At 44.1% G+C, this 27,495-nt stretch overlaps 1 protein-coding gene across 4 annotated transcripts in view; it reads left to right on the top strand.

Moving 5' to 3' along the window:
• The window catches only part of NUB1 (negative regulator of ubiquitin like proteins 1), a 398,514-nt gene that overhangs the window by 106,413 nt on the left and 264,606 nt on the right, over positions 1-27,495 (top strand). For all 4 annotated transcript variants that reach the window (XM_086941460.1, XM_086941462.1, XM_086941461.1 and 1 more), the window contains 3 exons: positions 5,510-5,568; positions 15,292-15,362; positions 24,465-24,659. In XM_086941460.1, the coding sequence (XP_086797586.1) occupies positions 5,510-5,568; positions 15,292-15,362; positions 24,465-24,659 (325 nt within the window). The remainder of the gene's footprint in view (positions 1-5,509; positions 5,569-15,291; positions 15,363-24,464; positions 24,660-27,495) is intronic.

Here is a 27,495-nt window from a genome sequence, read left to right on the forward strand (position 1 = left end):
CCCATGAGGAAAGGCTTGTAAGTGATACATCGTTTTTGAATCATTCTTTTTATTGCACATGTCATTTGAAATACAACTGCATGTAAATGTATATGTATAGTTACCATTTTTAGAACCTTGCTTGATATCATTGAATACTCATGTATTTCAGAATGTGTAGACATCATTTACTTTAGTTTTTTGTAATGAACATGATTTACAGTTATCACTAAATAGGTTAATAACTGTCACTATATTATGTTCACAGTGTCGATTCCCTGATGAAGGGCATGCAAACAATGCCCGAAATGCATTGGACATTTTGAAATGACATTGCCTGAAGTTTATTTGGTTAAAACCTATACGAAAATGTAATGAAGATAAAGAAACAGAAGTTAAATGCAAATTAATTAAATATACACGTATGCACCAGTAAATAAAGGAGTGGAAGTCTTTTTTCAAATAGAAAGACAACAAAACGTGTGCCTTAAAGGGATGAAACTAGAGGTTCTCTAGCTTCACTTCTATTCAATGTTTCAAAGACGCCGTCGGACCCTCGTCGTCACCTTTAGGAGCACCGAAAAACATTAATCAGACTCTTCTACGAGTACCGCAACAAAACTAGCTGTGCATCTATCCGATATCTTATCACCCACACAACATAAACCATGTGACGTTTCATAAATCCACGGCGTCTGAAAAGGCTGTCCGTGAGTGGATGACCAGCCTGCATCATATCTGAAAAAGTCATTAATAAGCCCCGTCTGAAACCTGAGATGCGGACTGTACGTTACCGCGTCTGGGACAAGGAGAGGATGTTTGGTCTGCACTAAACTAAAGGGGGCAGGAGGGGGAGCGAGAGGCGGTGAAGGGAAATACTGCGCGAGGAGAAAAGTACGGAGCGAGAAAACACACGCGAGAAAAAAATAACAGAACCACTCTGCCGAGCCTGGACTCTGTGCTTCATGGAGGGCTAAGCATGCCTTGAAGAGCGAAGCATGCCCTGCGTGTTAAACTCCCTGATCCAGGCGGCTTGTTTCATCCCTGCATCCGCTCGACGTTGAAGGATAAAAGGTCAGTCACTGCCAGTGGCCGGTGGGCACCCTTGGTGGGTAGGCAGCGGGCACCGTGTGGTCTAAGAAACAAAAGCAGTTTCCGCAGAGCGAAGAATTGTATTTGCCCAGACAATGTGCCCTGATTGACTGTGGTGCCTTTGTGATGGAAAAGTTTGCTGGCTGGAAAATGTCTTATTTTTGCTTACTTTGTGAAACATCGGTTCCTCTCACTGTCTGTTTGTGGTGAGATGTACTTTTGGGGGCGCCCTTGCTCCCCCACAGGTAGCGAACCGAAAACGCAGTTAGCACAATAGGGAACGGATGTGCTGTGCTTTAATGCGTCTGGTGTGAGTTCCTTGCAGCACTCTGAGTTCTGGGTATTCTCCAGTTGTTACCGGCGGGGAGGGCACGGCCGGAAGAGGGCATTGTCAGAACGCTGAGAGAGTCCTGCCAATAGACGCCGCGGTCACCTGTGCCCTCAGAGGGGGTAGGGTCGGCTCTTATAGGGCGCTGATGTTTTATGGCACGTAGTTTTGTCCTCATCCGTGAAACCAGCGCTTAATAGGACGGAAGCTTACAATACCTCGGGCTCGTGAGCTGTTAGTGACACATTCCCGAAAGAATGATTACAGGGTGACACAGAAAAAGACAGGGTATTAGCACTACTCGAGGAAGCGTTTAGAGAAAGAAGCACGCGCTTAGAGGTTTAAAGTCTTTAATTAACGAGCACTAGAGATTATGTAGTTATCGAGACTGGTCAAATGATGTGAATAAAAAGCCATGGCCGGTTAAGGGCAGTTCCCTACTCGCACGGCATTGGTAAGGTCCCAACTCTTAAATGACTCTCACTTTACCCCCCTTAAATAAATACGTTGAGCATTATTAAGAAGGGCACGTGGGAAGACAAAATTAACATGTCACCCATCGGGTATTGGAAGGACCTGCCAGGAAACAGGAAAGAACAGCAGAATATGTTCTATACACTCTATGGAATATTCTAAAATGTGACCCCGCAGTACCAAAGACAGAAATATATTTTTTCAAACTGAGAAAAAAAATCAAGTACATTGTAAACCCACTAATTTGGCAGTGAATGAACAGAGGCGGGGTTTGCCACAGATGCTGAGCACGAGGGCCGGAGATAGGATATCCAGTGTCCGATTTCAAGTACCAAAGGTTTTAAAGGAACATTAATGAGAAGCCCCCAAATATCAGGGCGTGAACCAGCTGCGGGAATTCAGTTGAGATATTTCACGCTATTATCAAGATATACACCCCTGAGAAAGAAAGCCGGTGCCACTAGAATTCCAGGGATAGCTTTAGGATGAGTCACTGAGCTTTTGTCAGCCAATCAGATCAAAAAGTATATGGGTTTCTATAAAGACGATAAACTTGCTAAATAGTTCAACAGATTGAGCGTTGAGTCATAATTGGCAAATGGTCCAGGTTGTGTGTAACTCTTACTCCTGGTCATGGCTTAATCTTAACTACCAGCACTTTGCACTCTGGGACCCATTGGCCACGCTTCCGATTGGGCAAGGGTGGGTGGGTATCCTCAACACATGTTGGGTGGTCGGAGCAAGCACCTGGCAGTAATATATAGAGTGAGGGTCAAATGGTATATGCTGTAGCCTGCAACTACATCCGTTCGTCCGTCCATCCATCCAGCCATCAGTACATCCGTCCATCCATCCATCCGTCCGTCTTCCCGTCCGTCCATTCATCCATCCATGTATTCGTCCGTCCGTCTTTCCATCCATCCAGCCATCTATCTGTTCATCCAGTATGTAGTATCATTCCAGACAGTTTGTCTGCTCTTTCTACAGTATCCATCTAGATGTCAATAAGCTGCACCAACAAACCCACCACATCTGGTACCCTTTGTTCAAAGTACAAAAACCATCCGCATAGCCAATAAGCAATATACATCCACTCTGTCTGCTCTCTGGCCACTCCATCTATCCATCATCCCATTCATCCATTTACTCATCCTATCCATCTATCGCCCTCACTCTATCTATAGCCCTCACTCTATCTATAGCTTTCACTCTATCTATAGCTTTCACTCTATCTATCGCCCTCACTCGATCTATGTATCGCCCTCACTCGATCTATGTATCGCCCTCACTCGATCTATGTATCGCCCTCACTCTATCTATGTATCGCCCGCACTCTATCTATGTATCGCCCTCACTCTATCTATGTATCGCCCTCACTCTATCTATCACCCTCACTCTGTCTATCAAATGGTTAAAATAAGTTCTTCAATGTTTCAAGCTTTATTACAAATGTCACAAAAAAGATGTTAATATTTCACTTCTGTTCTTGTATTTTCGTCACAATAAAATACACTGAACATAATCACAAAAGTTGTTTACAAAAGTTTAACCTATTGCCATTACAAATTACAATAACTTTTATTTAAGTATTAATTATTAAAAAAAATAAAAGCCATTGTTATTTGTAATATCAATACATCCAAGTCACGTAAATACAACACATATTGCATTACAAATGCTATAGGTGTCACATTTGCAAAAGTTAAAACTATTGCCATTGTAAATGCCAAAGCTATTAATTTCGCTATTTTCAAAACCAACACATAAATAAAAACATTGCCATTCACAATACCAATAGCTCAAACTTTCCTAATGCGAGACCTATTGCATTGTAAATGCTTGTTTTTATTTGTCTTTGAGCACTCCAAATGAGTGTTTGTGTTTTCACTCGCTCAGTCGCCTACCATCCGCCCCCATCCCTGTTGCTTCTTCCTCTCCACAGATCGTGCTGTAATGTCTGTCTTTTTATTTATTTTACCTTGCTCAGTTTATTCTCCCCACCTGCCCTCGTGCCGTTTCTGGACCGAAAACTGAAAACCTCTACAGACGAACCATTTAATTTCTTGTTTTAACTATTGCCCCTGTAGATGCTCGCAATTTAAAGGGCATCCAAGAAAACATCAGTGCAGAAAAGCTGCTGCTGCCATGGTATAGCAGGAGGAATAGAATAACTTGATTTCGGTCCCTCATGCTAGTGCACGTTTAAAATAAACATATTGCTAGAAGGAAAAGCTGCATAAACGCCGCTGGCTCGCTGACTAAACAAAGCGTGACTCAGCAATCCGTATCTGCCTGTGAAAAGACGCGAGGAGAGCATGCCTAGCGAGAAATGAACCAGCAGATCTACTGGACAATATAGCCAACCAATGCAGACTGCACCCCGTGCTCCGCTGCCTTGTGAAGACAACAAGCATTTAATAATAATGCAACACAGCACCACGCAAATAAGTGCCTCACAATTCCACAACACACAAATAAATTCACACCACATAATTCCATTGCAAACAACACATTTCAACATCTTTTAATTCCACACCACACAATTCCACTCCCGCCACATTTTTACAATCCAACACATTAAACTCCACATATTTCCACTCTGCTCCATGCCACATAATTCCACTCCACTCAGCACAATTCAACTTCAGATAATTGTAATACATATAATTCTATTCCAGCCTTCCTAATTAAACTCCATGTCACATAATTTCTACCTGCATAGCTCCATTCAGCTCCTAAAACTCAATTACACTCCACACAATTAAATTCTGCACCATGCCACATATTTACACTCCACATAATTTCACTCCATTCCATACCACATACTTACACTGCACATAATAACACTCTACATAAATGAGCTGCACACCATGCCACATAATTCCACTCAACATAATTTCCTAACACTATTCAATTCCACGCCACAGAATTCAACTCCACACAATTCCATTCCACACAATTTCATTCCACACCACATAATGCAACAACACTCCACGTAACTCCACTCCAAGACATGCCTTTCTACGACACACAGTACCACTCCACATAATTACACTCCATGACACACAGCTCCACTCCTCATAATTCCACTATTCTCAATACCACATGTTTACTAGCCACATAATTACACCGCGGACCATGCCACATAATTCCCTACACAACTCTACGGGACCATGTTTTGCTGGCTCCAATTGTAATCAAGAATCCACATCAACAGGCTTTGCATTCTGCACAGATTGTGTCATTAGGTCAAAGCATAGCTATTTATACTCTAACTTTTTGTTTACTGGCTGGGACGAGCATTGAAATATTTTGAGCTAAACTGAAGAACAATGTATCGGGTCTGACGTCTGGTTATGGATTTCTCTCATAGCTACACTGCACCTGGAGACGTTTTTCTCAAATTCAAGCATACATTACAAGAACAACCTTTCTCCAGCTCTGTAGACCTACACAGACAACGTTTGAGTTGAGTAGCGCTCAATATAAATGATGTAACCTGTCCTAGCAATGCAAATTAAATATTTTATTCACCTTTTGTTTTTTAAATAGTAATTCAGACTATAATCTCTTAATTTAGTTATGTGTCCTAGAAACCTTAGAATTTCATAAGTGTTTTCAATCTGTTTATCACAGGGAAAGAAAAACAGTTTGGAGACAAAACTAAATATCTCTGGCAAGGATTTGAAGTCCCGGTAGGTTTACACTCAATATTATTTGTTTTGTTAGATAGAAATATGGTTAGTTGGATAGTCTGTTCATTTCCATTACAGTTGTTATGGTCACCGTTGAAAGTATTGGTACCAGGGTAATGTTTTTCCATTGATTCGATAGGTCATTCATTATCAGTGATCTGTCTCACTTGCAATTATTTTTCCCATTTGGCAATTCTTGTTAGAAATAAATGACCTTTTCCGAGACCGCGTGCGGCTAACACTCTGATCATGTTAAAACACGAAGGGACAAATCATTTTTACGCCGATTTAATTTAAAATTTCTCTAATTCGAGTCTCATTTGTGATGATTTACCACTATTTTACATTATTGTTTGTACAAAATTATCATTTGTAATGGTGGGTGGAGATAGTTACCCCACTACAGAGCAGTTAGATTTAACTAATCATTATAGCCCAATCAGCACAAAAACACACACACACACACACGTACGTAGTAAATAATTACATAAAAATGATTATTTAACACAGTTCTTAACATTCAGCTTGAAGTGTTCGGATGGTATGTAATTGTACATTAGTGCCCAAACATGTGACACCTTATTTGAAGGGATACAGAACAGACATTATGTTTATGCGAGACGACCTCCCCTATGGGGAAGGACTAATTTTGAAACTGTTCAAATCCACACAGTATTGTGTCACCCCCGTGGATTTCTGCTTTGGTAGGAGGTGAATATATATATATACATTTTTCACGTCCTCCGAGAACACACCAGGACACATTCACTGCGGTGCACCACAGGGTCAGAGGTCTCCCTGTATTTTCGTATCAGCTCCACAAAACGTGATCAAGTCACGTCAATACACTCCAGTCCGAGATAAAATCAATGTGGTCCAAGGTTTCTTTATACCATTTCTTATGGCATGAAATCAGGCATAAGGAACACATCCCAACGCGTTTCGGCGATACACTCGCCTTGATGACTTGATCACGTTTTGTGGAGCAGATATATATATACACACATATATATATACACACACCTAGCGGGTATCTAAAGTGATAGAAGCAGGACTTTCAGTCTGTCAGCCCACTGGGGACCTATTTCCTTGAAAAATTATGACTATCACAGCAACACATTAGAGGGCAAAGAGTTAAAAATCATATACTCTAAAAAAAGAGAGAGGGACCCCACAACCAAAGGGATGGGGTGCCAAGTGGACTGTTAAGTCAAGCAAAAAATCCCTTTGGGACACCTTATTAAAATGACAAAACATTCAACAAACAATAAAAACAAAAATAGACTAACAAAATACTGTACTCATGAGGCAAAACGCAAACGAAATTATGAAAAATCCTGAACAATTTATTACACAACGCAATTTTTAAAACATAATAATTCAACAATAATTAAGAAGACGGGGAAGAGTATTAAATGAAAGGAAACAATGAATTCCTATTACTAAAAAGGAGGTATAGACAGAAAATTTAATCCAGCAAAAACGTCAGAATTATTTTCTAATCAATATAAAGCACAATCCTCTTTGTGTTATGCGACGCGTTTCGGTGGATCACATGGTCAGACCACCTTCATCAGGGTTATATATAATTTCTTCCCCAAAGATTCTCGAAAATTTCAGAACGGAACAGCTTACAGTAGATAGTTCCTATGTTTTATAAAACCTGCTCGCCCAGTGAGTTAAAAAACTTCTCAGGACCGATAATCTTTATCAGTGCTAAAAGACACAATAAGGTGGGACAGTCTCAATCGGTGCTGTAATAGAACACCAACACAGATACGAGATAGATATATAATTAATGTTTAAAAATCTCCAACGGCACACGGTAGATAAAAGAAGCTTTAGAGACGACACAGTCCTTAATCGGACACATACGCAGGAATGTGCTGCTGTACTAGGATGGTTCCACAATTCATTAGTCTCGGATACCACCGGAGTTCGTTGAAATAACGGCGTCCCGTGTGTCGATCACCTTCACCATGCAAGGTGAAGGTGATCGACTCTAAAGCTTCTTTTATCTACCGTGTGTCGTTGGAGATTTTTAAACATTAATTATATATCTATCTCGTATCTGTGTTGGTGTTCTATTACAGCACCGATTAGAACGGAGGCACATGCGGGGGCTCATGCACATTGAACTTACTCGTTTGCTCGCATTCGGGAACTCTATGTCCCATCATGCAATACCAGAAGAGACCTGACAGCGCACGCCCATTGGGGCCAAGCATGTTAATAAATCAAATGGAAATGAAGGAATGCGTGCCGCTTTGTGCGATTTCAGCAGCCCAGGAAGAAGCGGCGCAATACCGTGAAACGCGTTGGCATATGTTATTAAGTTGGAGCAGGAAGCAGTCCTGTGGCGTTTACTGGAGGTACCTGGTGGGCTAGTTGGCCCGAGGGACCACCAGGATTCTGCCCCCCTCCCTGCACCACTGTGCAAACGTGCCCCGTGTCGCGTTTTAAGCCTGGCCTTTCCTTTGGGGACTGTGGGGGGGGTCCCCAATTCCCCCACAGTGCCGCCGGCTCCCCGCCTCCTGCTGGAGCCGGCATTGCTTTTCCACACTGGGAGCTACTGACATGCAGCTCCCCATGTGGAAAAGCACTTCTGCCTTGGATTTTGGAAGAGAGAGCAGGTTTCCCTGCTCTCGCTTCCAAAATCCAAAGCAGAGTTTGCTATGGTAGGGCGGGAGCCGTGCTCCCGCCCTAGCATTGCAAACAGCAGTGTCCCAGGGGTGGGCACCCAGAGACACTGCAGGAGCCGGCCCTGGGGTGTTGGCGTTCCCCAGGGCCATCTTTGGCTCCAGGAGGGGGGCCGTGTACTCCCCCTCCCTTCAATTTGAAAGCCCTGGTGAGGTGGTGGTTTCCGGGGCTTGGGGGTCCATAATGGACCCCCCAATTTTCAATTTTTGTGCCCCGGGGCGTGTTGGGAGGCTCGAGCCCCCCCACACGCTTGAAGATGTGTTGCATGTGTTGGCTGCAGATACATATGGTATGCATACTCCTGCCATTTAGTTTTGGGTAGGACTTTGCAAGTTGTTTTTCCTCAAGGAAGTTTTATAATCTGCGTTGTGCGTCATCTGTCCTCCCTTTGAGGTATTGCGCATGTTCAACTGTGGCTCTGTTAGACTGTTTTTTTTTTGCCATATGGCTCGGACTGACTGCTTTGGAGCTCTCAACGATTCTATGCCTACGGTAAAGAAAATTCAACTGGACATCCAGTTAACTACATCCAACAGATCCAAAATGCGGGGAAGTGAGTACCCATCGAGCGACACACCCGCGCCACTCGAGAATGCCTGCCAGAAAAGAAAGACCTTTTCTGACAGTGCTCTCAGTGCGGGGCTAAGTATGCACACTCAGACATTTACAAAGTGCGTTATCTGTGCATGTCCCTACATTAAAAAAAAACCAGTGCACAGCCTGCGCATTTAAAAACAAAAAGACACTATGGACCCGAAGAGACAGTTGATTGGCACACACCATGAAGATTTCAGCCGATGCAGAGTTCCTCGCATGATAGCAAGAAAGAAATTTAGGCCGGTGCACCAACAGGAGGTAGGGTAGTCATCGCCAGCCCCCACTGTTGCCTCCGATTAGCCCTCCGGTGATTTACAAGCTCCTCTACACGTCGAGGGGCCCACATTGCTTTCGCCGATCCATGTTTCGGGACTAAGGACCAAGGTAACGCCACGTACCGTGAGTACTGTTGATCCATCATATGCCAAGGTCATCTTGCACGCACCATGCTATGGTGGGCCACAGCCCCCAGGATCAGGTAGACACCGAGAGCATGCTTGGGATCCGAGATGGGATGAGAACATTCATGATACCAATCGGTCAATAAAACCACATCACAAGGATGGCTCCAACACCACATCTGCACTGAAGCGCAAGTTGGCCCCGACAGTTACATAGGCACTGAAAGCTACAAAAACAAACTTTAACCCCACATAAAACATCAGATCGTAAGAAACATCCGGATCAAGTATCTCCAAAACAAAGAAGCCCTCTGCTCTGAGGACAGACAAACATCATGGTCACGCTTCAGGACAGAAGAAAAGCCATACATTTGAGGTTTTAAAGCCACACGCAGTTTCTGAGGACACTCCACAGGCTCCAAGAAGATAAAAAAGACACACACTCGTATGCCAACTTAGGAACTGGGTATATTTTTTGAGGGACTGCAACAGTTAATGCAAAAAAAAAATAAAGAGACTGCCAAAATCCAGGCACAACAGTAGGCTCTGCCAATACCCTCATCAAAAAAAGTGGCACTAGAGCACAGGGCCACAAGCCCAATGACCTTTAGCCCACCTAGCTCCCCAAAAGCACAACCACCCTCTAGACATGAAGAGGAAAATGGGGCAATCACAGACACAGATTCACAGGGGACACAAGGCATTCACCCCCCCCCCCCCACCCCCATAGACGTGTGAGATGACTACGACATGGTTCTCCCTGGCCCAGACCATCAAAGGCATCACCACCAGATGACTCCTCTTATCAGTGTCATTCAGAGAGCAACAGAGTACTGCAAGCTCCCAATGTACACCAAGCACTGCAGGTCAAACCGATTTCTTGGTTGAGACACGTTCGCGCACTAAACGCACCTTTCAATAACTGCCCATGATAATATCTGTACTGAATGTATCCAAAGACCTCTTCAAAGCCCCTGTCAAATTCAGGGTCTTAACACCTCACATTGAGAGGAAATATAGGCCATCACCAACAGACCCTATATACATCAGGGCCACTCCCCCCCCCCCCCCCCCCCCACAGACTCCCTAGTTGCCGCAACTGCCGGGAAAAGAGCTGCAGCACAGGGCAATTGAGAAGCGCCTTCTTCAGATAAAGAAATCAAGAGGTTAGATGCTGCAGGCAAAAGGGTGGCAACTGGGCATGCCAACCAATGGAAGATTGCCAACTCAGTGGGGCTACCCTCCCGTGATAACAAAGCAACGTGGGATGAGATGCAGGAACTGATGCAACCTCTCCCAGATGAATACAAAAAGCGAGAAGAAGGCTTAGTAAATGAGGGCAGGCAAATATTTAATGCCACAATCAAATGTACACTAGACGAACGGACACAGCTGCGAGGGGCATCAATACCTCCATCATGCTGTGTAGATATGCGTGGTTAGACATTTAGGACTTCAGTGTGCAGCAACAAATTCTGAATGTCCACTTTGATGTGGAAAACCTCTTTGTGGCCGCTGTAGATACGCAGCTTGAAAAAATTAACAAATACACTGATACCGGCAAATCAATGGGTGCCTTACAAACCACACCTCAGAAGCAGCAGCCGTTCGCTGTTATCAAGGTAAAGGGGCTGCAAACCATTCTACCAATGACAATACCTGATAGCAACACCAGAACCAACAGTACCACCAGCAAAACTATGGCCATTATAGAGGTGGATACAAAAAGAGGAAGAGGTAGAGGTGCACCTAATAAGGGGGCTTCTACACCTAAACAGTGACTTGCTTACACTTCTCCCCCAGTCACAAAGCACCAGTCGGGAGAAAGATGCAACATTTACACAACTTGTGGCCAGATGTAGAGTCAGACCTGTGGGTGCGACAAATAATCAGGCAGGGATATTGCTTAGATCCAACTCAACGGCCACCAAATATCATGGCAAAAAGACACATACTAAATCCACAGCATCTACATCTGCTGAAGGAAGAAGTAAAGGCATTGTTACTAAAAAGGGATTTAGAACCTGCCCCAAGGAAGCATCTCAACAAGGGAGTTTACTCCCTTTACTTTCTCATAACAAAAAGGATGACTCACTACGACCCATCCTAGACTTACGCCTGCTCGATCGATGCATACTGTCAGGACACTTCCATAAGACATTGCAGGACGTGATACCGTCACTACACGAGGGCGATTTCGTGACTGTGTTAGATCTGAAAGACTCATACTTCCACATCCCATTCTACCAGGCACATCACAAGTACCTACGGTTTGTGGTAAGTGGACGTCACTATCAATTCAAAGTGCTACCATTCGGGGTGACAACAGCCTTAAGGGTGTCCACAAAATGCCTACCTGTTGTAGCAGCAAAATTAAGAAGGGAAACATGCATGTATTTCCATATCTAGAAGATTGGCTGAGCAAGAGTCCAACCAAAGTCAAATGTCTAAAAGACACCGTAAAGCACAGTCAACCTGTTACACAAATTGGTCTTCACAATTAGTGCAACAAAATCCCATCTTCAACCGCTCCAAACACAACCATATCTTGGAGCGACACTTAATTCAGAATCGGGGACGGTATACCACACTCCACACAGGGTTCTCAATTTCCAGAACCAACTGGAACTTTTTCAACCACATTGTTGCCTATCAGCCAAAATGGTAATGCACCATCTAAGGATTATAGCTTCATGCATAGCAATAGTGCCTTATGGAAGACTACACACGAGACCCCTCCAAGACTACTTAGCATCCCGCTGGTCACAAGTGGGGGCAACATTGACGAGCTAGCGTTGTTTTCCCCGAAGGTCCATCTGACACTACAATGGTGGAACATCTCGAACATACTGAAAGGAAGGGACAATGGACCACACAACAACAAACATAACACATCAACATGTTGGAACTATTAGCCATTTGTATGGCTCTCAAAGCATTCCTACCAAACATAACAGGAGAAAATGTCCTTCTACAAACAGACAATATGACCGCAATGTATTACATTCAGAAACGGAGAGGGATCCATTTCATTCAACTGTCACGCCTAGAACAGACCATATTGAAATGGGCAAACAGTCACAAAGTCCACCTCCTAGCACAAAGCAAACTAGGATAGGACAACTCTTTTGCAGACCTGCTAAGTAGGACACAGCAACAGCTTCAAGAGTGTGAAATACACACTCAATTACTACATCAATACTTTCAACGGGGGTCACCCCAATAGAGCTGTTTGCCACCATAGAAAACTCTAAAGGCCAAAGCTTCGCAACCAGACACCCACACCCTGAATCCAAAAGGAACGCACTATGGGTGAACTGGTCAGGGAAATTTGCATACGCTTTTCACCTCTCCCACTCATTCCATAAGTGGTCAGGGAACTCAGACAGACTTCTTTAACCTTGTTACTCCTACCTCCCACATGGGTTCGACAACCATGGTACACAACACTAGTAGAGCTAGCCCAAGTCCCTCACGAGAAGCTACCCAACTATCCAAACGCTCTCCGGCACAGATGGGGCAGGGCGAGACAGCCCAACACTCCACAGCTTAATCTTACAATATGGCTCCTTAAGCCATATTAGGCTTACAAAGCCTAACTTAATCGATTAAATCATTGGTTACTTAGATACTTAAATCGATCTCCAGAATGCATGGATATTTTTAGGTTTAACTTTTCTTTTTATTGGCATTTGTGTTAAAAGGAGTACAAACATTTCCAATGAGGACATACATACAGTCGCATGGATATTTTTAAGGGGGCCAGAAGACCAACCACAAGGGCATGCTATGCTGCTAAATGGAAATGTTTTTTTCGCTATTGTGCGTCACAAAATATGAATCCATCCTCTCCAACAGAACAACTACTTAATTACTTGTTACATTTGGAAAAATCCCCTGTTAGCATACACCTCCATATGCCCACATTTATCAGCATTGCAGCATCTCTACAAAACAGGAAGCAGCAATCCCTTTTCCACACTCCTATCATCAAACCTTTATGTAAGGATTAAAAAGAGTCATTCCACCTCGTACACCACCTATACCTACATGGAACTTAAACAATGTGTTAACAAGACTCATGGGTCCACCATTTGAATCACTTCATAAATCTCAAATACAATTTTTTTGTGAATCTGCAACCAACACATGCTACAAATGGAGTGTGTTACTTACCCTGTAAGAATCTATTCTTAGTGTGTAGTGCTGCAGATTCACATGCATCCCCCCACCCCAGTGGGTATTGGATGGTGACAAATATTCACAAAAATACTGCATGTTTAACAGTAAAGCTAACTTAACAGACTATATCATCACTCTCTATATGGCAAAGGGAAAAAACATTATCAAACAAAGGAGCCGTTGAAGATGCGCAATACCTTGAGGGGGAGGAGAGACTATGCACAATGCCGAAAAAACATTGCGGGGAAGAACAACTTTCAGAGCCCGGTTCCCAACGCTGGATGGCAGGAGTATGAATAGCATGTGAATCTGCGGCACAACACAATACGAATAGATGCTTACAGTGCAAGTAACATATTCCTTTTTAACATATATATATATATATATTTTTTTTTCATTATACATAACACAGAATGTAGAACAATGCTATTTTAAGCATGTTTGCTGTATACTTTAGAAAGGAGGGCCCCATAGTGCCTGCAGTAAAGGCCATACAATAGTCCAGTGTACAAAACAAATTAGTCCCTAAAATTTTGGTCAGTGAATGGGTTTTGTAGAGCTTGCGACCAATAAAACAGTTCAAACGAACATCTGGCCTTTCACTGTCAGCTGTACAGTCTTTGGTCATAAGTCTCTGACACAAGGCTCGGTGAACCTGGCAGTAAGCTTGCCAATGATTAAGTACCTAAAAAAAAATGGGTGTTTTCGTTTTGGGGCTTTGTTTTTATTTTGTTAATTTAACGCATATGTGTTTTTTTTGTTTTTTACTGTAAAGCAAATGTTTGGGTGTAGAAATATTACAGTTCCACATATTAAAGCTGACAGAAGAATGATAATCACAACTTTTGTTTGAGACTCTAACCTGAAAGATTATTCTGACCCGCTCACAGGTCAAGCTTTGATGGGTGACATAACCTGAGAGATAGCCCTGTTGCTTGAGCCTGTAAACTCTGTCTATTGCCTGAGGGTATGTGGTGTGGTCAGTTTTGTATGTTTAAATCCTGCTTGTTCTAATGAGATTCTGCCTCCTAACCTTTAATCGGGTCTCTCATAGTAGTGGGCTTGAAGGGAAATGTAGTACTGAAGTAATATTGTATGAAAGATGGTTGTCCTAGTGATATTCTTTTTTGTGAACTGCCTGTATCCCCTGTAGTCTTTTTAATTTTTAAAAGTTATTAATAAGAACATATCTGAAAAATGCGCTATGTTGTCTCAGAATCTGCTTGTAATAAAAATGCACCCCAAAGACTCTTATGGAGGGCCAGGCTTGCTTGGCACACCATGGGAATATTTTGATTTGCTTGTATCAAATTAAGGGGTAACTCTGCCCTATTTCACTATTTGGCTACACAATTTCTAATGGAAAGAACCTACCTGGCCCCTTCACCTACGCAGCGCCCGCCACCACCCCTCAAAGGGAAGAAGTTAGGTTTCTATGCTCTACTGGCTCAAGGGCAAATAAGAGTGTTTATTTAACATTCTCCATTTTCTAGATCACCTGGCACCACTAGTCATATTCTGATTAGGTTATGGACAATGACTTGTTCTTCGAGTATCCTTTAAACATCCCTCCTATGGGTCAATAGGTGGTCTCTATTTTCACTGTTGAGGCACACTTAATCTGGGTCTACTCGTTGATGCTCAGTTAGTTGTAGCACTCCGAGCTCACAAATATTGCATGCATGAAAGGAGGCTGAGTTATCATTGGTACTGATGGCATTTATGCAACTGTTGTTAATAAACCAGATTCCACTTTTGCAAATTTTCAATTTGTAATTAATGTCATCAAAACGATAAAGTTATTCTCTGCTAATTTGCTGTATTATATTGCCCATTTTCACAGGATAGCACAGATGTATGGACTTTCAGAACATCATATAAAAATCATAATAAATCGGAAACAACTTGAAATTGGTAGGTTTGTTTGATTGAAATCATTGTATTTATTACGTGATATTTAACATGCTTGTATTATTATAAAACGTTCACTTTCCTACCAAGTGAAATGCAAATGCCTTTAGTCTTGAACCACACTTCAAAAATATATGTACTTTTCACAGTTGTAATAAAAACATGCTTCTAATCTGTTTTGAGGTGGTGTTTTTAGGTTTCGCCTGGCGTTCACTGCGCAGCAGTGCGCAGGCGAAATGTTTTGTTTTCCAGTACTGTGGCTTTAACCCGCCTCTCTCTTCCATTGGCTAGCCATTGAAAGAGAGATGTGTCAATCATTGTGGGAGCAGATTAGTGGGCGTTTCTGTGTTTTTTTAAAGCTCCGCCCCTTTTCTCCATCATGCAGCGGTGGGCGTTTTTTTTGTTTGCTTTTTCCAAGGTTTGTTTTTGTCATTCCTCCGAAGATGGCGCCCGGGGTGTAGCTTACTTGCGAAGCTCCGCAGTGCCGTCTTGAACCAGCGGACGTGGCCGCTCCGGGATGCCGGTTTGAAACTTTCGAGTTCGTATATTCCTCCTGTAATGTACCTTTTGCTACCTCGTGTCCCGAGCCTTCCAAATGGTTTTGTAGGCACCGCCAATCTCATGCAAAATATCTCGATTTCCCACTAGTCCCGGGTATACTTAAGAGGGGGGCGGCTATCGGGAAATGAAATTACAGGAGCTGATTTTTGTTTTTCAATTATTTGGGTAACGACTCAAGCGATTGGACGTGACTGGTCAGACAATTCCCAGGCTCTATCGTCAATCTCCAGCCACTCTTCGTGTTCCCAAGTCCGCCATTGTCCCAGCCCTCCACCGTCCAGTCGCATACACCCCTCCCCCACCTCCCCGTGGGATATCAGGTCAGCCAGGGAGCAGACCGAACAGGAGCGAGTTGTGTTGTAAGAACCAGTCGGGTGTGCTTGATCTAACAGGGGTGGGGGTTGGTCGGACAGGGGGCTGTTGATAAATTCGGTAGAGAGCACACTGTGAAAGATTGGCATCTCGGCGCTTGTTGTAACTGAGCCTGCGATATCGGTCCGACAGAAAAGCTCATGAACTGCCCTTGGAAACATGCCCTGTGCACCCATCGCCCCCGTGGTCAGCGCTTTTATAAAATGTTAAGTTGTGCGCACGCGATGATAGACATGGACTCCATTGGCCAGGGCACAGTAGGATAATGTTCGACACCGCACTGACCAAGCACCCCCACCTGCAGCAGTCCAGTCATCTCCCGCGCGCGGCACAGAGCTGGACTGGCCACAGTGGACGATAGCTCGGTGGGTGAATGCGCCTCCTGTACAGATTCATGTGCAGCTTGCTTGTCACTGGTTTAAATCCCAGTGTACTAGCCTGGAAAGTTGACGCGCCTCCTACAGCCATTTGTGGATGATTTACAGGCTCTTGGCTTAAATTCCGCCACGATAGCTGAGATAGTCAATGTGCCTGCTGCAGAGCTGTGTGTGTAATCAACAGATCCCAGGTTCCAACCGCAGCAAGATAGCGCAGAAGGTTAATGCGCCTTGATCCGTGATCTGCGTGTGACCGTGCTCCGGTATTCTGGGACAGAGCGCGGCACTGCCCTCTAAACGGGGGGCGCGCTGCCGCAATTATGGGTCCAGTCCGATGAAAGTCTTGAGGCCCCCAGGAGTCATGGCCCCTCCCAGCCCATCTCCATCAGTGCCTTAAGCAGCAGGGCGGCATATCGCGCTACACCTCGGGGTCCTTTATTTTGTTGTGGGTCTAGGGTGTACAGTAAAGGTATTCAAGCCTGTGCTACTGAGACCCACCCCTGGCTGCACCCAGGAGCCGTGCTGATGCCGTACCGGCGACTCCAGCCTCAAACTGAAGGCTCTTTATGAGCCACCCACCCGCCGTCACCATAATCTCCAGGTAACACTGTCATGCTCTGCTGCTGCGTCCATGACCACGGGCAGCCCATCACATGCACCATGCGTGCCCAACGCCGTCCTGCTCTATGGCCTGAAGCAAGCTGTCTCGCTCTCACACTCTCAGTGCCACTGCCAATGGCAGGCTGTCCGTGTCGGGTTGGGTCAGATGTGGCCAGGCTTTGAATTTCTCTAGCGGACACTTCGTATTTGCTCTCACCCTTGTGCATTAAGTCACCACGGGGTCAACGAGTTGTCCAAAACCCCAGACAGGAGCTACCTGGCTGCAGCACAGTGAAAGCATGACCACTGTCACCCTAGTGAGCTCTACTCCTCGACGCTAGCGCCCTGAGGCCCGAGTATAGCGCGTGTCCGTGGACCGACAACACGCTATGTGGTTGGATCAGGCAAGCGGCCCTTCGCTGGGCTCCAGATAACGCACCTGCGCCCTGGTGACCATGGGCGTAAACAATACTGTATGACTTTGTGCCGAGAGAGTCACTGTCATTCTGTTGCAGGAAAGGAAAGAGCTTCTTGGAATTGAAACACGTGACCTATGGCTACGTTCAGATCTGTGCCTGAGGTGTAATATTAGCTCACTCAGTGTTCTCTTCGCGGCTGGCTCATATTACCTATTGGATACACAGAATGGTAAACAACCCATTGAGCTTTGCCACAGAGTTTGGAAACAGTGACCTACTGGGTTACTTACAACACACTTGCACTACACTGCACATCTCTGCAGTTTGTGCAGTCACGCACTGAGATTTCTATCTAGGATTAGGACCTGTGGCCTCTAGAATACGCAACAATCTGTAGTAGGTATATTACCCAACTGAGCTATCTCGCTGGGCCAATCTTCTATGCCTATTCATTGTCTTTCTCTTGCTACGTCTTCCTTGGCATGTTTTTTCTCTCCTTCCACGATATATGTTCTTTGTGAACCGTTTCACGGGAGCGGTTTATTGCGTTCTTGTTAAGAGTAATACATAGTGCTGTATTGTGCGCAGATCTAGAGAAGAAAAACACTGGGGCTACTATTACAGTATCCTCACAATTACTGAGCGCAGGGGGCCTGCCTCTCAGAAGGATGATTGTGGAGAAAGTACCAGAGTAAGTGCCATGTCACTGTCCCTTCTAGGCTTCCTTTCTAGTCTCAGCTCTGTTTTACCACCTGACCAAACCATGTGATCCTGGGCCAATCACTATATTTCACCATTTCCCAGTGTTGGTTTTTAAAAGAAGGGTTTCCTTGAAACCAGAACCCGGTACCATTATACAACTGAATATTATGTGTTTATACATTCGATTGTTAACCCTATGTCATATAGACCATGACATAGGATCATCAGCTGTTTGGCATTAAATTGAGACCTGGATTGCTGAGCAGCTGTAAGAATCTTTACGCAAAAGAAACATAGTAACTCACATTACCTGCTAAATCAATGTTTTTGGGGTTCCATCTTCTAAGGTGCTTGAAAGTGGCGGCCTCGTGATGCAGGGTGTTTACCTCAGCACCCAGTGATGGACCCCCGAGCACACGGTAGCAAATGAGCTGTCAGCGCCTCGACGGTGCCTCGGATGCTTCTTCACAAGTACGTTTTAAACTACATTGGCTCTTGGAATTATGCTCTGGGGCTGTGTGTATGCGTGTGTGGCTGTGTGTGGCTGTGTGTGGCTGTGTGTGTGGCTGTGTGTGTGGCTGTGGCTCTGTGTGTGTGTGGCTGTGGCTCTGTGTGTGTGTGTGGCTATGGCTCTGTGTGTGTGTGCTCTGTGTGAGGCTTTGTGTGTGTGTGGCTCTGTGTGAGGCTTTGTGTGTGTGTGTGAGGCTATGTGTGTGTGTGGCTCTGTGTGTGTGTGTGTGTGTGTGGCTCTATGTGTGTGCAAATGCAATAGGTCTCCCATTTGCAGAGATTAAGCTATTGGCATTGTAAATGACAATGCCATTTATTTATCTGTTTTAAAAACCAACACAAATAAAAATGCCTTTTACAATGCCAAAAGCTCTAACTTTTGCAAAGGCGAGACCGTTGCATTGTAAATGCTTGTTGTACAGGTAGCTATTGCTCCAAGTTCGAAAAACGATTGAATCAGCTTGCAGGGAAATGTGTGGCATCCTACAAAATACCTAAGATAATAAATATATTTTACAAAGAAAACTGAAGCATGGACCACATTGTCATTTTTCTTCAGTTACCTCATTTGCATGATTCCCAATCAATGAAGTAGGGCGTACATCAGAGGAGGAGATTACATTGAAATTCTCATTTTAATTTAGTGATTTTTGCTGTCTGACGTTTAAATGCACAAGTATTCAAAATGTATTTCATTGCCTCACAAAGACGAAAAGGCAATGTTAAGATTGTAGAGGATATGCTACAATTTAAAAACAAGCTGAATGCCAAACCGTTTGTAGCATAGTCTCCACTAAATGGAAAAAAGTTGACCATTCAAGATATACAACAGAGTCTGCCCTTTCTGAAAACTGTAACGAAAAATGGCTACAAATAACAAGCATTCTCAAAACTAATACCTATCAGATTTCATTATCCAATCTTTTGATTTTTGCCAGTGCTTTATCGCATGAGGAAAAAAAATATTCGTATTTTCCCATGACTAACGGCATCAATGAAAGCAAAAAATCACCACAGCATGAAGATATACACAAACACCATACACAGGCTCTCTTCAGATGGGTATCCTGCTCCTTGCATTCCACTAACATTTCCCACATAAGACCCATTCTAAAATCCCTTCTGAGCCAATTTGGTCTGGGCCAACAATCTTCTCCTTAAGCTGCTTCTGCTTCATTTTCTGCTCATCACTAGTATTTTACCTACTGAAGGATCTCCACTAATAGCTTGTTCTGCCAACATATTACATTCTTCTGAATGTGCATGCTAATATCCGCCTGTAAACCAAGACCAAATTGAGACACAAAGGTGCTCATATTTCCCTTTTTTGGATTACACTCACTTCTCAGCTACCGCAAACTCCTTCAAACTGGTTGCAATGCCACTGATCTTCCAAACTAGGCCTTAGATTTTGAGGGCATGGGCTGGGCTATGGCGATTACAGATTTCTTCCAGGTTATTCTAGATCACTAGACTTCCGTGACAAACAGTCCTCTGATCGCTCTCCCATGATAGACCTTTAAACCTTAATCCCGTAGTGAAATCATCAAACCGAATTCCCCACTGGTTTTATGGACATTTGGTTGTTGACTTGAAGTGTTGAAAGGGAGCGAACATTGCAAGTATATTGAGAATACAATGAACTCAAGAGGCTTCACATGCTATCTTCTACGTCAGGGTAGAGACTGACTGTAACTATGTAACACTAATGAAAAACGCAACCAAAGGTTCCAGAAAATCCATATCTCGCTCCCACAGTCCAAGACCAATCCAGTGGCGGCATTTGCTGAGAACTGATAGACTCCCCACATTCCCACTCACACATTTAGGTACACATCTGTCCTTGAGAGTTGCATCTTCCTAGTATGTCGGGTACAGGAGGCTCCTTTCACTGTCATCTCTTCATGTCTGCTGCCAGCATTCTCTTCCTAGGCCTCACTATCAGTCTAATACATAACAGTAAACCTTTCTCTAGCTAACCAGGAACCTGATAACCCACATTCAGAGGAAAGAGAAACAAGACACTGGTAAACTTAAAATGTGAAATACTCATCTAACGCCCAGAGTCAAGCTAAGTTAACACGAGCATCAAAATGGAAATACATTGCAGTATTATTCATCCATAGCAATCAAACGATTATTTTTATGTGAAAGTACATTCTGTAAATGCAGTTACATTGATTATCATTCAAGCAATTATAACTTCTCAACAGCTTTAGTAGTGATAACCTACTACAATTCTTGTTAGAGTGGAGCACAGATCAAAGAACGTTAGACCCATTGAAAATATGAATCACATGTAAATGCACATAAATGATGTATAGAAGGTGGAGCCTAAAATTACGCGGCTCCAGTATCAAATTAATTGTGGCAGTAAACCTGACTTCATGCCCAAGTCAAGTTTAATGGCACTTTTAAGGAACATCAACTTTTAGAAAGTTGCCACCATGTTGCCCAGTTTATCTGGTGGCGTTTTGAAGTTGCTGGCCATCAAACAGCTTCTGCCCTTTGAGGGAGTAGTGTGATGACTCCAAAGCTCAGGAAAAATAGTCCTGCCAGAGAGTGAGGTGTTACCACTCCTTTGCAGGAAGTCACACAGGGTGTTGGGCCAAAGGCCCGCTTCAAAGGGTAATCCGCCTTTGGTGGGCAAAAGGCGATCACACTTGAGTAGTGCTGCCCTGCTGTTCAGACAGACGGGCTGGCAACGGGAACACAGAGGGAAAACCAGTTGCCAAACCGTTGTTTTCCATGGGTGTGTAGTCCATTGGGAGCCACACCTCTAGGGTGGGCTACCAAGCTCATAACATCCAGGGAAGGGTTCAGACATTTTGGGAGTGGACAGGATAGTGCACTCAGGAATTGCCAGATGCCACATATAGATGGATGTCATCATAGGGCGCAAGGGATCCTGATTGCCCATTGGGTATTATCCGCATTACCCCCCCCCCCTCCCCCTTCCGGAACTTTCTGCCATAAATATGGCACCCTGAACCTCAGATAACATCTGGACTGGAGAGAGGACTGAAGGACTGCCTTCTGACCCCAGGAACTGTAAAGAGAGGCTGCACCAACCACTCTACTGCACCTGCTGCTACTCTGGCTAGTAAAGAGAGGACTGTGGCTGTGATGCCTGGCTCATGGAAAAGTCACTGCCGAGTCACAGGCCAAAGTAATGACTCCAAGGGTCAGTCGGCTGGCACCTTGTTCCAGAGCCATAAAAGCTAAAGTCGCCTGCCCTAAGCAGCCAGTGGCCATCCCCAAAGGAATCGCAGCTGACCGCCGACATTCAGCCAAGTAGACCTCTACTTAAGACTCAAAAGTTGGACCCCTGTCTGCTTGACGCCAGATTGTAAATTGGTTGCCAAAAATGGAAACTAGCTTTCACCAAAAGATACTGCTGGGCCAGCTGTGACCGGGGATCAGCTGCCCATCCATTGCTGAGCTACTACTGCTCAAAGAGAACTTCGAGGGACTCCAACTTCTGTTGGCAAAGTTGCCCCACCATACCTGTGGGCCGAGGAATAACGCCAGAGGGCCTCTGTTGACCACACAGCACCCAAGGCATCTTTCAGCCTCTTCTGCATGCTACATCCCCAGATTCAAGACCTCTTCATTGAAGTCTATGGTGGTTTTAATGTAAAGCGTGGACCTGGAGTCAAGACTGCTTTGGTGACCAGGTCACTGTCCAAATACTCCTTGCTGACCACCACGACCATCTCCCTGTCAGAACTGGTCCCCCAGTTCCCGACTGGAGTAGCCAAACACAACTCTTTAAAACTTTTCAAGAGATCCCAAACTTTATTGGTACCAGTGCGTGTTTGTGCTTTGGACTTACCAATGGAGATTTACGTTTTACTAAAAAATCTATATCTCCGTAATCCTTTAGTGGAATTTGCTCATCTTGGTGTCTAAAACTGATAAAAATATTTATATGTATAAATCTGTGTTGGATTACTTTCCTGCTGTATGACTTTCCTATTTTGTTCTTGGATGCTTGTAAATGCTTTAAACTAGTTCCTTTGGGTAATATTGCTGCTCGAAGCCACAACTACCCAGGTTTTAGCAAGGGATTTACAAACGAGCCTGACTGGACCCAAAATGGTTTTGAGAATGTATTACATAGTGAGGTTGCACAAGCACACCACATAATACACCACAAACCTCACATTGGTTCCTAGATGTGGGATCCAGAACTTGTGTTTAGCTGTACCAGGTAATTAATAAGTTAGTAACCGTTGAAAATCTGCCAAGTGGACGGCGAGAACATTTTTCAAACGTTTTTGCCAAGTTCGGAGTATCAAAGGCACAGTTTTCCAGGAGTTTGCCAACTTGCAGTAAAGTTCACAAAAGTTTAGCAGTTACAAAAGCTTTGGTAAAGATTTTGCTGACTCTCCAAAGCATGGAAAATATGGAAACCAACTTGGCCATCTTGCCCACACTCAAAATCAACAATCTGAGGGTGCTGTGCATGAACAGAAAATAAGTCTGGGGGTCAGTGCCAAGAAATAGGACTTGAAAAAGGCCCTCGGAGCCTGGGAAGAAGCCATGGGAGCTCAGGCCCAACTTGCTAATGCGATTACCCCTGACAGTGGGGATGAGGATGATCTCGGAAATCTCTTCGATGAGGAAGGTTAGGGGAACAGTGAGAGTGCGACCCCCCCAAAGTTTGTTTAAACCATGCCCCCACATATGGGAGTGAGAAGAGCTTCACTTCAGTGAGGGAGCTCAAGGGCCTAGATGTTCAGCATATCCTTCTACAGCTCCAAGAGAGGAGGTTGGCCAAAACTACCCAGGAGAAGTGGGACTGAAGACCCAAGGACATGGTGGCGCGTGAGTGTGGAAGGAGACAAGCCAGTCAAACAACTAGATGGTAAAGATGGTGCAGGGGAGGGACAAACCCAAGTAAAATAAGGTAAGCCAACTAATATAAAGCAAGTAAATGTAACAGCAAAATCAACTAATAAGCCTAATCCCACTTTAGGTTTTTGGTATGATCAAGATGCTTTTTGATATAGGCATCTAAAATCTGTCTATAGGCGAGACCTAAAAGTTATGATGTATTGGTAAGAAATAGATTTTGACGTTAGCAGCACAGACATTTTATTGGTGCAATTTACATGAAATACACACAATCTGCGTTGCATAGCATTTTAGTGACCTTGTTAAAAGATTGAGTTATGTACTATTTCTTCAATTCACAAATTTTGTGTATCATTAGTCTCACAAATATGTGGGAAAAAATTCACAACTAGGTACTGCAGTTTTCTTAAAGTTCAAATTTGAAGGTTTAAATGTGAACATACTCGAATATGAATAAAGGGCTTACCAATAGTGTCTGAAATACCTCTGCTGTTGAAAGATTAGTTTCACTTATGAATTTGCCACATTTGCTTTCTCAAGAAGTGTCTGTGGGTGATTTGAATTGGATAGCATGTATTCCTTCTTACCACTGACTCTTGGATGACTTCGTTCACATCTGAATATGAACTCTAAATATTATTCAGTAGGTAATTTTCAAAAATGAATTTGGTTAACTTGATGCTTTATTACTTTTATGCTTGCAGAGAAAACTCTTGAAGAGCAAGGTGTGACACATAATGTAAAGGTTATGGTGCTTGAACTAAATTATACAGAAGAGGAAGCCAAAAAGAAGGCTAATGAGCAAGAAAAAGAAAAGGAAGAAGCTGAGGAAAGAGATGAAACTATTAAGAAAAAGATGATGAGAACTAAGAAAGGACTTGAAATTCTTGCCCAGAGAGGTACATATTTGTTGGAGTAAAAAATTCAGGCTTGATTTTCAATTGCTTTTGGTGAACATATTGAATTTTGGCTTACAGAGTTTGAGTTTCTACTATCTTTAGCTTGATCTTTTTATAGCAGATGTCTCATCAGTCACCTGTAAGGCTTTCAACTCTCACTGATATCAGTTGCGGTCAACACTCCTTTTCCTTCCTGTTTTGCACACGTGATAGCACTCATCCAACTAAATCCCTGCATAAATCTTTAATCTGCGAACTTGTGGAGCGTTTGCCGATCGACACACCAGATGGTCACTTGCCAACATACACTTTACATTAGGCCATATTCAAATGCAACCTATTTTCTCGTAAGAGACAGAGATCCCGGCCTGCAATTCCTCCATGGGGAAGGAATTAATTACTCTGTCCCCATGACTGACAGACCACCAGCCAAATTCATAAAGGACCGCCAAGCATTTATAAAGGCACTGGCAGGAACAGCTGTCACAGTGGCTCCTGACAATGCATGTAGCAAACAGCAATCTTTTTTCTTTTTTAAAAAAATACCAAAACAGGGTTGTTGTTTTTTTAAAAAGAAAAAATACAACGCTCCCCTCACCTTGGGAGGTTTCTCCATCATCAACCTAATTCTCAGTTTTTAGGTCGCGCCCTGCGATTGCAGGCCAAAGGCCTGCTTTCGCAGAGCGAGACTATTGTAATCATTCTGGCTTTCAAGGACTGGGAGAAGACAAGAGACTGGCACGCGCACGCAGCAGCCTGCCGGAATCGGATCAGGTCGCGCGCGTCAACACGCGCTCCGATTCCGGCAGGCTCTTCACAACACATGCACAACACACATACAGCCCCCCCAGCCGCGCATACACACACACACATACATACAGAACCCCCCGCCGAGCATACACACACACGCGCACACACAGAGAACCCCCCCCCCCCCCCCCCCCCCCCCCCCCGGCGCTTACACACACATCACCTACCTCGTCTCGGCGTCTTCGCGCTCCTTTACCCCCGCTCCTCTGGTGCGGGCGTACCACAGGTTTCTAATCCGTGTTTATTTAAACAGCCAATCAGGAGGCAGAACTCCTTTAAGACATGCTCCCTCTCTGGTCCGCTATCATTTTAATTGCACCCCAGCAAAAACGGCAGCATGGGCCAATCACCTTTGTATTTGCTTTGCTTATTATTTCCGTAGGCAGCTTTTGGTTATGCGCAGCCCGCGTCACGTACAGAGACACCCGTGCGAGTACTTTAAACGTGACTTGTTAATATCCTCGCAGTTATGCCGCGTTCTCTTGCCAGCTGCTGCGGCCTTGCAGAGACAGTCGGCGGATCATCCCGGATTCATTCCCTGATAAGGTAACTCCGCGGCAGTAGGCCCTTGCAGCCGCCCCTTTTAATTATGTGTGACATCGCGCATACAGGCGTTTGTGCAACACGGGCCGATTTATTTTTAGACTGATCACGCTGCCTTGATGTTTTTCAGCAACCCCTCGTCTGATGAACGTATTGAATACCTTCTTGTTTGACCTAGATTCCTTCAAGGTAAATACGTTTTTTAATGTTAAATCCTCCCCTCTTTGTGATTAAATTACTCGAATACCTTGGGAGACTTACAGTTCCCATTTTCTCCCATAGCAATACAGTGTCTACGCAACTGACCCAGCCACGACTTCATTAGCGTAGCGTGACTAATATCCTGACACGACCAGTGTTTAAGGAATTTTGTATATTAGGAATTATGTCACCCTCCCTGTAATTGTGAAACACCCTGACTCCAACTCTCCCCTTTTCATAGATGTGAGACTAGGCCCCACATCTTATAAGGTTGCCCCACCCAGTCCTGATGAACATCCGCACAGCCAAGGCTCTAACTACCTGAGGGCTTTAAGACGGATCGAAACGTCGACGAATACCCCACCCAGCTAAGGGCCTGGACCCTCCAGCCCCCACGTGCTATACAAACGATACATTCTATGTATATTAAACACTTTTGAAAAACGGCATATGAATTGACTTTGGCCAGGCTTCATAGGACGGTGAATTACAACCGGTCCTTGTGTGTATAAATTATATAATTTGCTCTCTCCTATGTCACTGAATGTGAGTTCCCTTTCTTACCACATCTTCATTTGAGCACTTCTCCTCTTTTTTTGCACGCTCTCTCCCCCTTGGAGAAACCTATCCCTAAATGACATGATGTATTTAAATAACGGTCTCACCATTTTTAAATAAAATATATGGTGATTTCAATTTCAGGGAGTTGCACATGGTTTTTGCTTTTGTTCTTGCTTCACAAATGATGTATTGAGTACCAAAGAGCTGCTACATCTAATTCTAATAGCTCTGAAAATAGTTTATGAATATACCTACAAGGAAGTTGATTTATCTCTTTCAGAGTACAGGTCAAGGACCATTGTTTTTTGTATTAAACTATACCCAGGTCCCTGACCACGATTGGGCTACCCCATTTTTGTAATCGGAACTAGAGATGGACACCAGCGCAGGGCTGAAGTCCTCCAAGTCACTCCCATGACAGGTTTGCATAGCGCTTACTACATCAGGCAGTCGTCAGAGCGCTTCGTATACATGTTCGGGCAGCTATCGGGTCTAATGTATATTTAGATTTGCACATCTCCGTATGCGGGGCGTGGAATCATGTTTTGGGCCATCGGGTAAGTAGGAAGTTGCACTGCGGTGCATTACACGGCTGGGACAGTGTTCGGTTTCTGTTGCTGCTGTATGCTAAATTTGTTGGCGTTATGGGGAGCAACCAGGGAGGTGCCCCTGTCTTGGGGTGCTGTTGTGGTAGTCATATCAGTGTTACTGTATTTATGAG

This window comes from Lissotriton vulgaris, chromosome 10 (assembly GCF_964263255.1).
Source record: "Lissotriton vulgaris chromosome 10, aLisVul1.2, whole genome shotgun sequence".
Classification (NCBI taxonomy): domain Eukaryota; kingdom Metazoa; phylum Chordata; class Amphibia; order Caudata; family Salamandridae; genus Lissotriton; species Lissotriton vulgaris.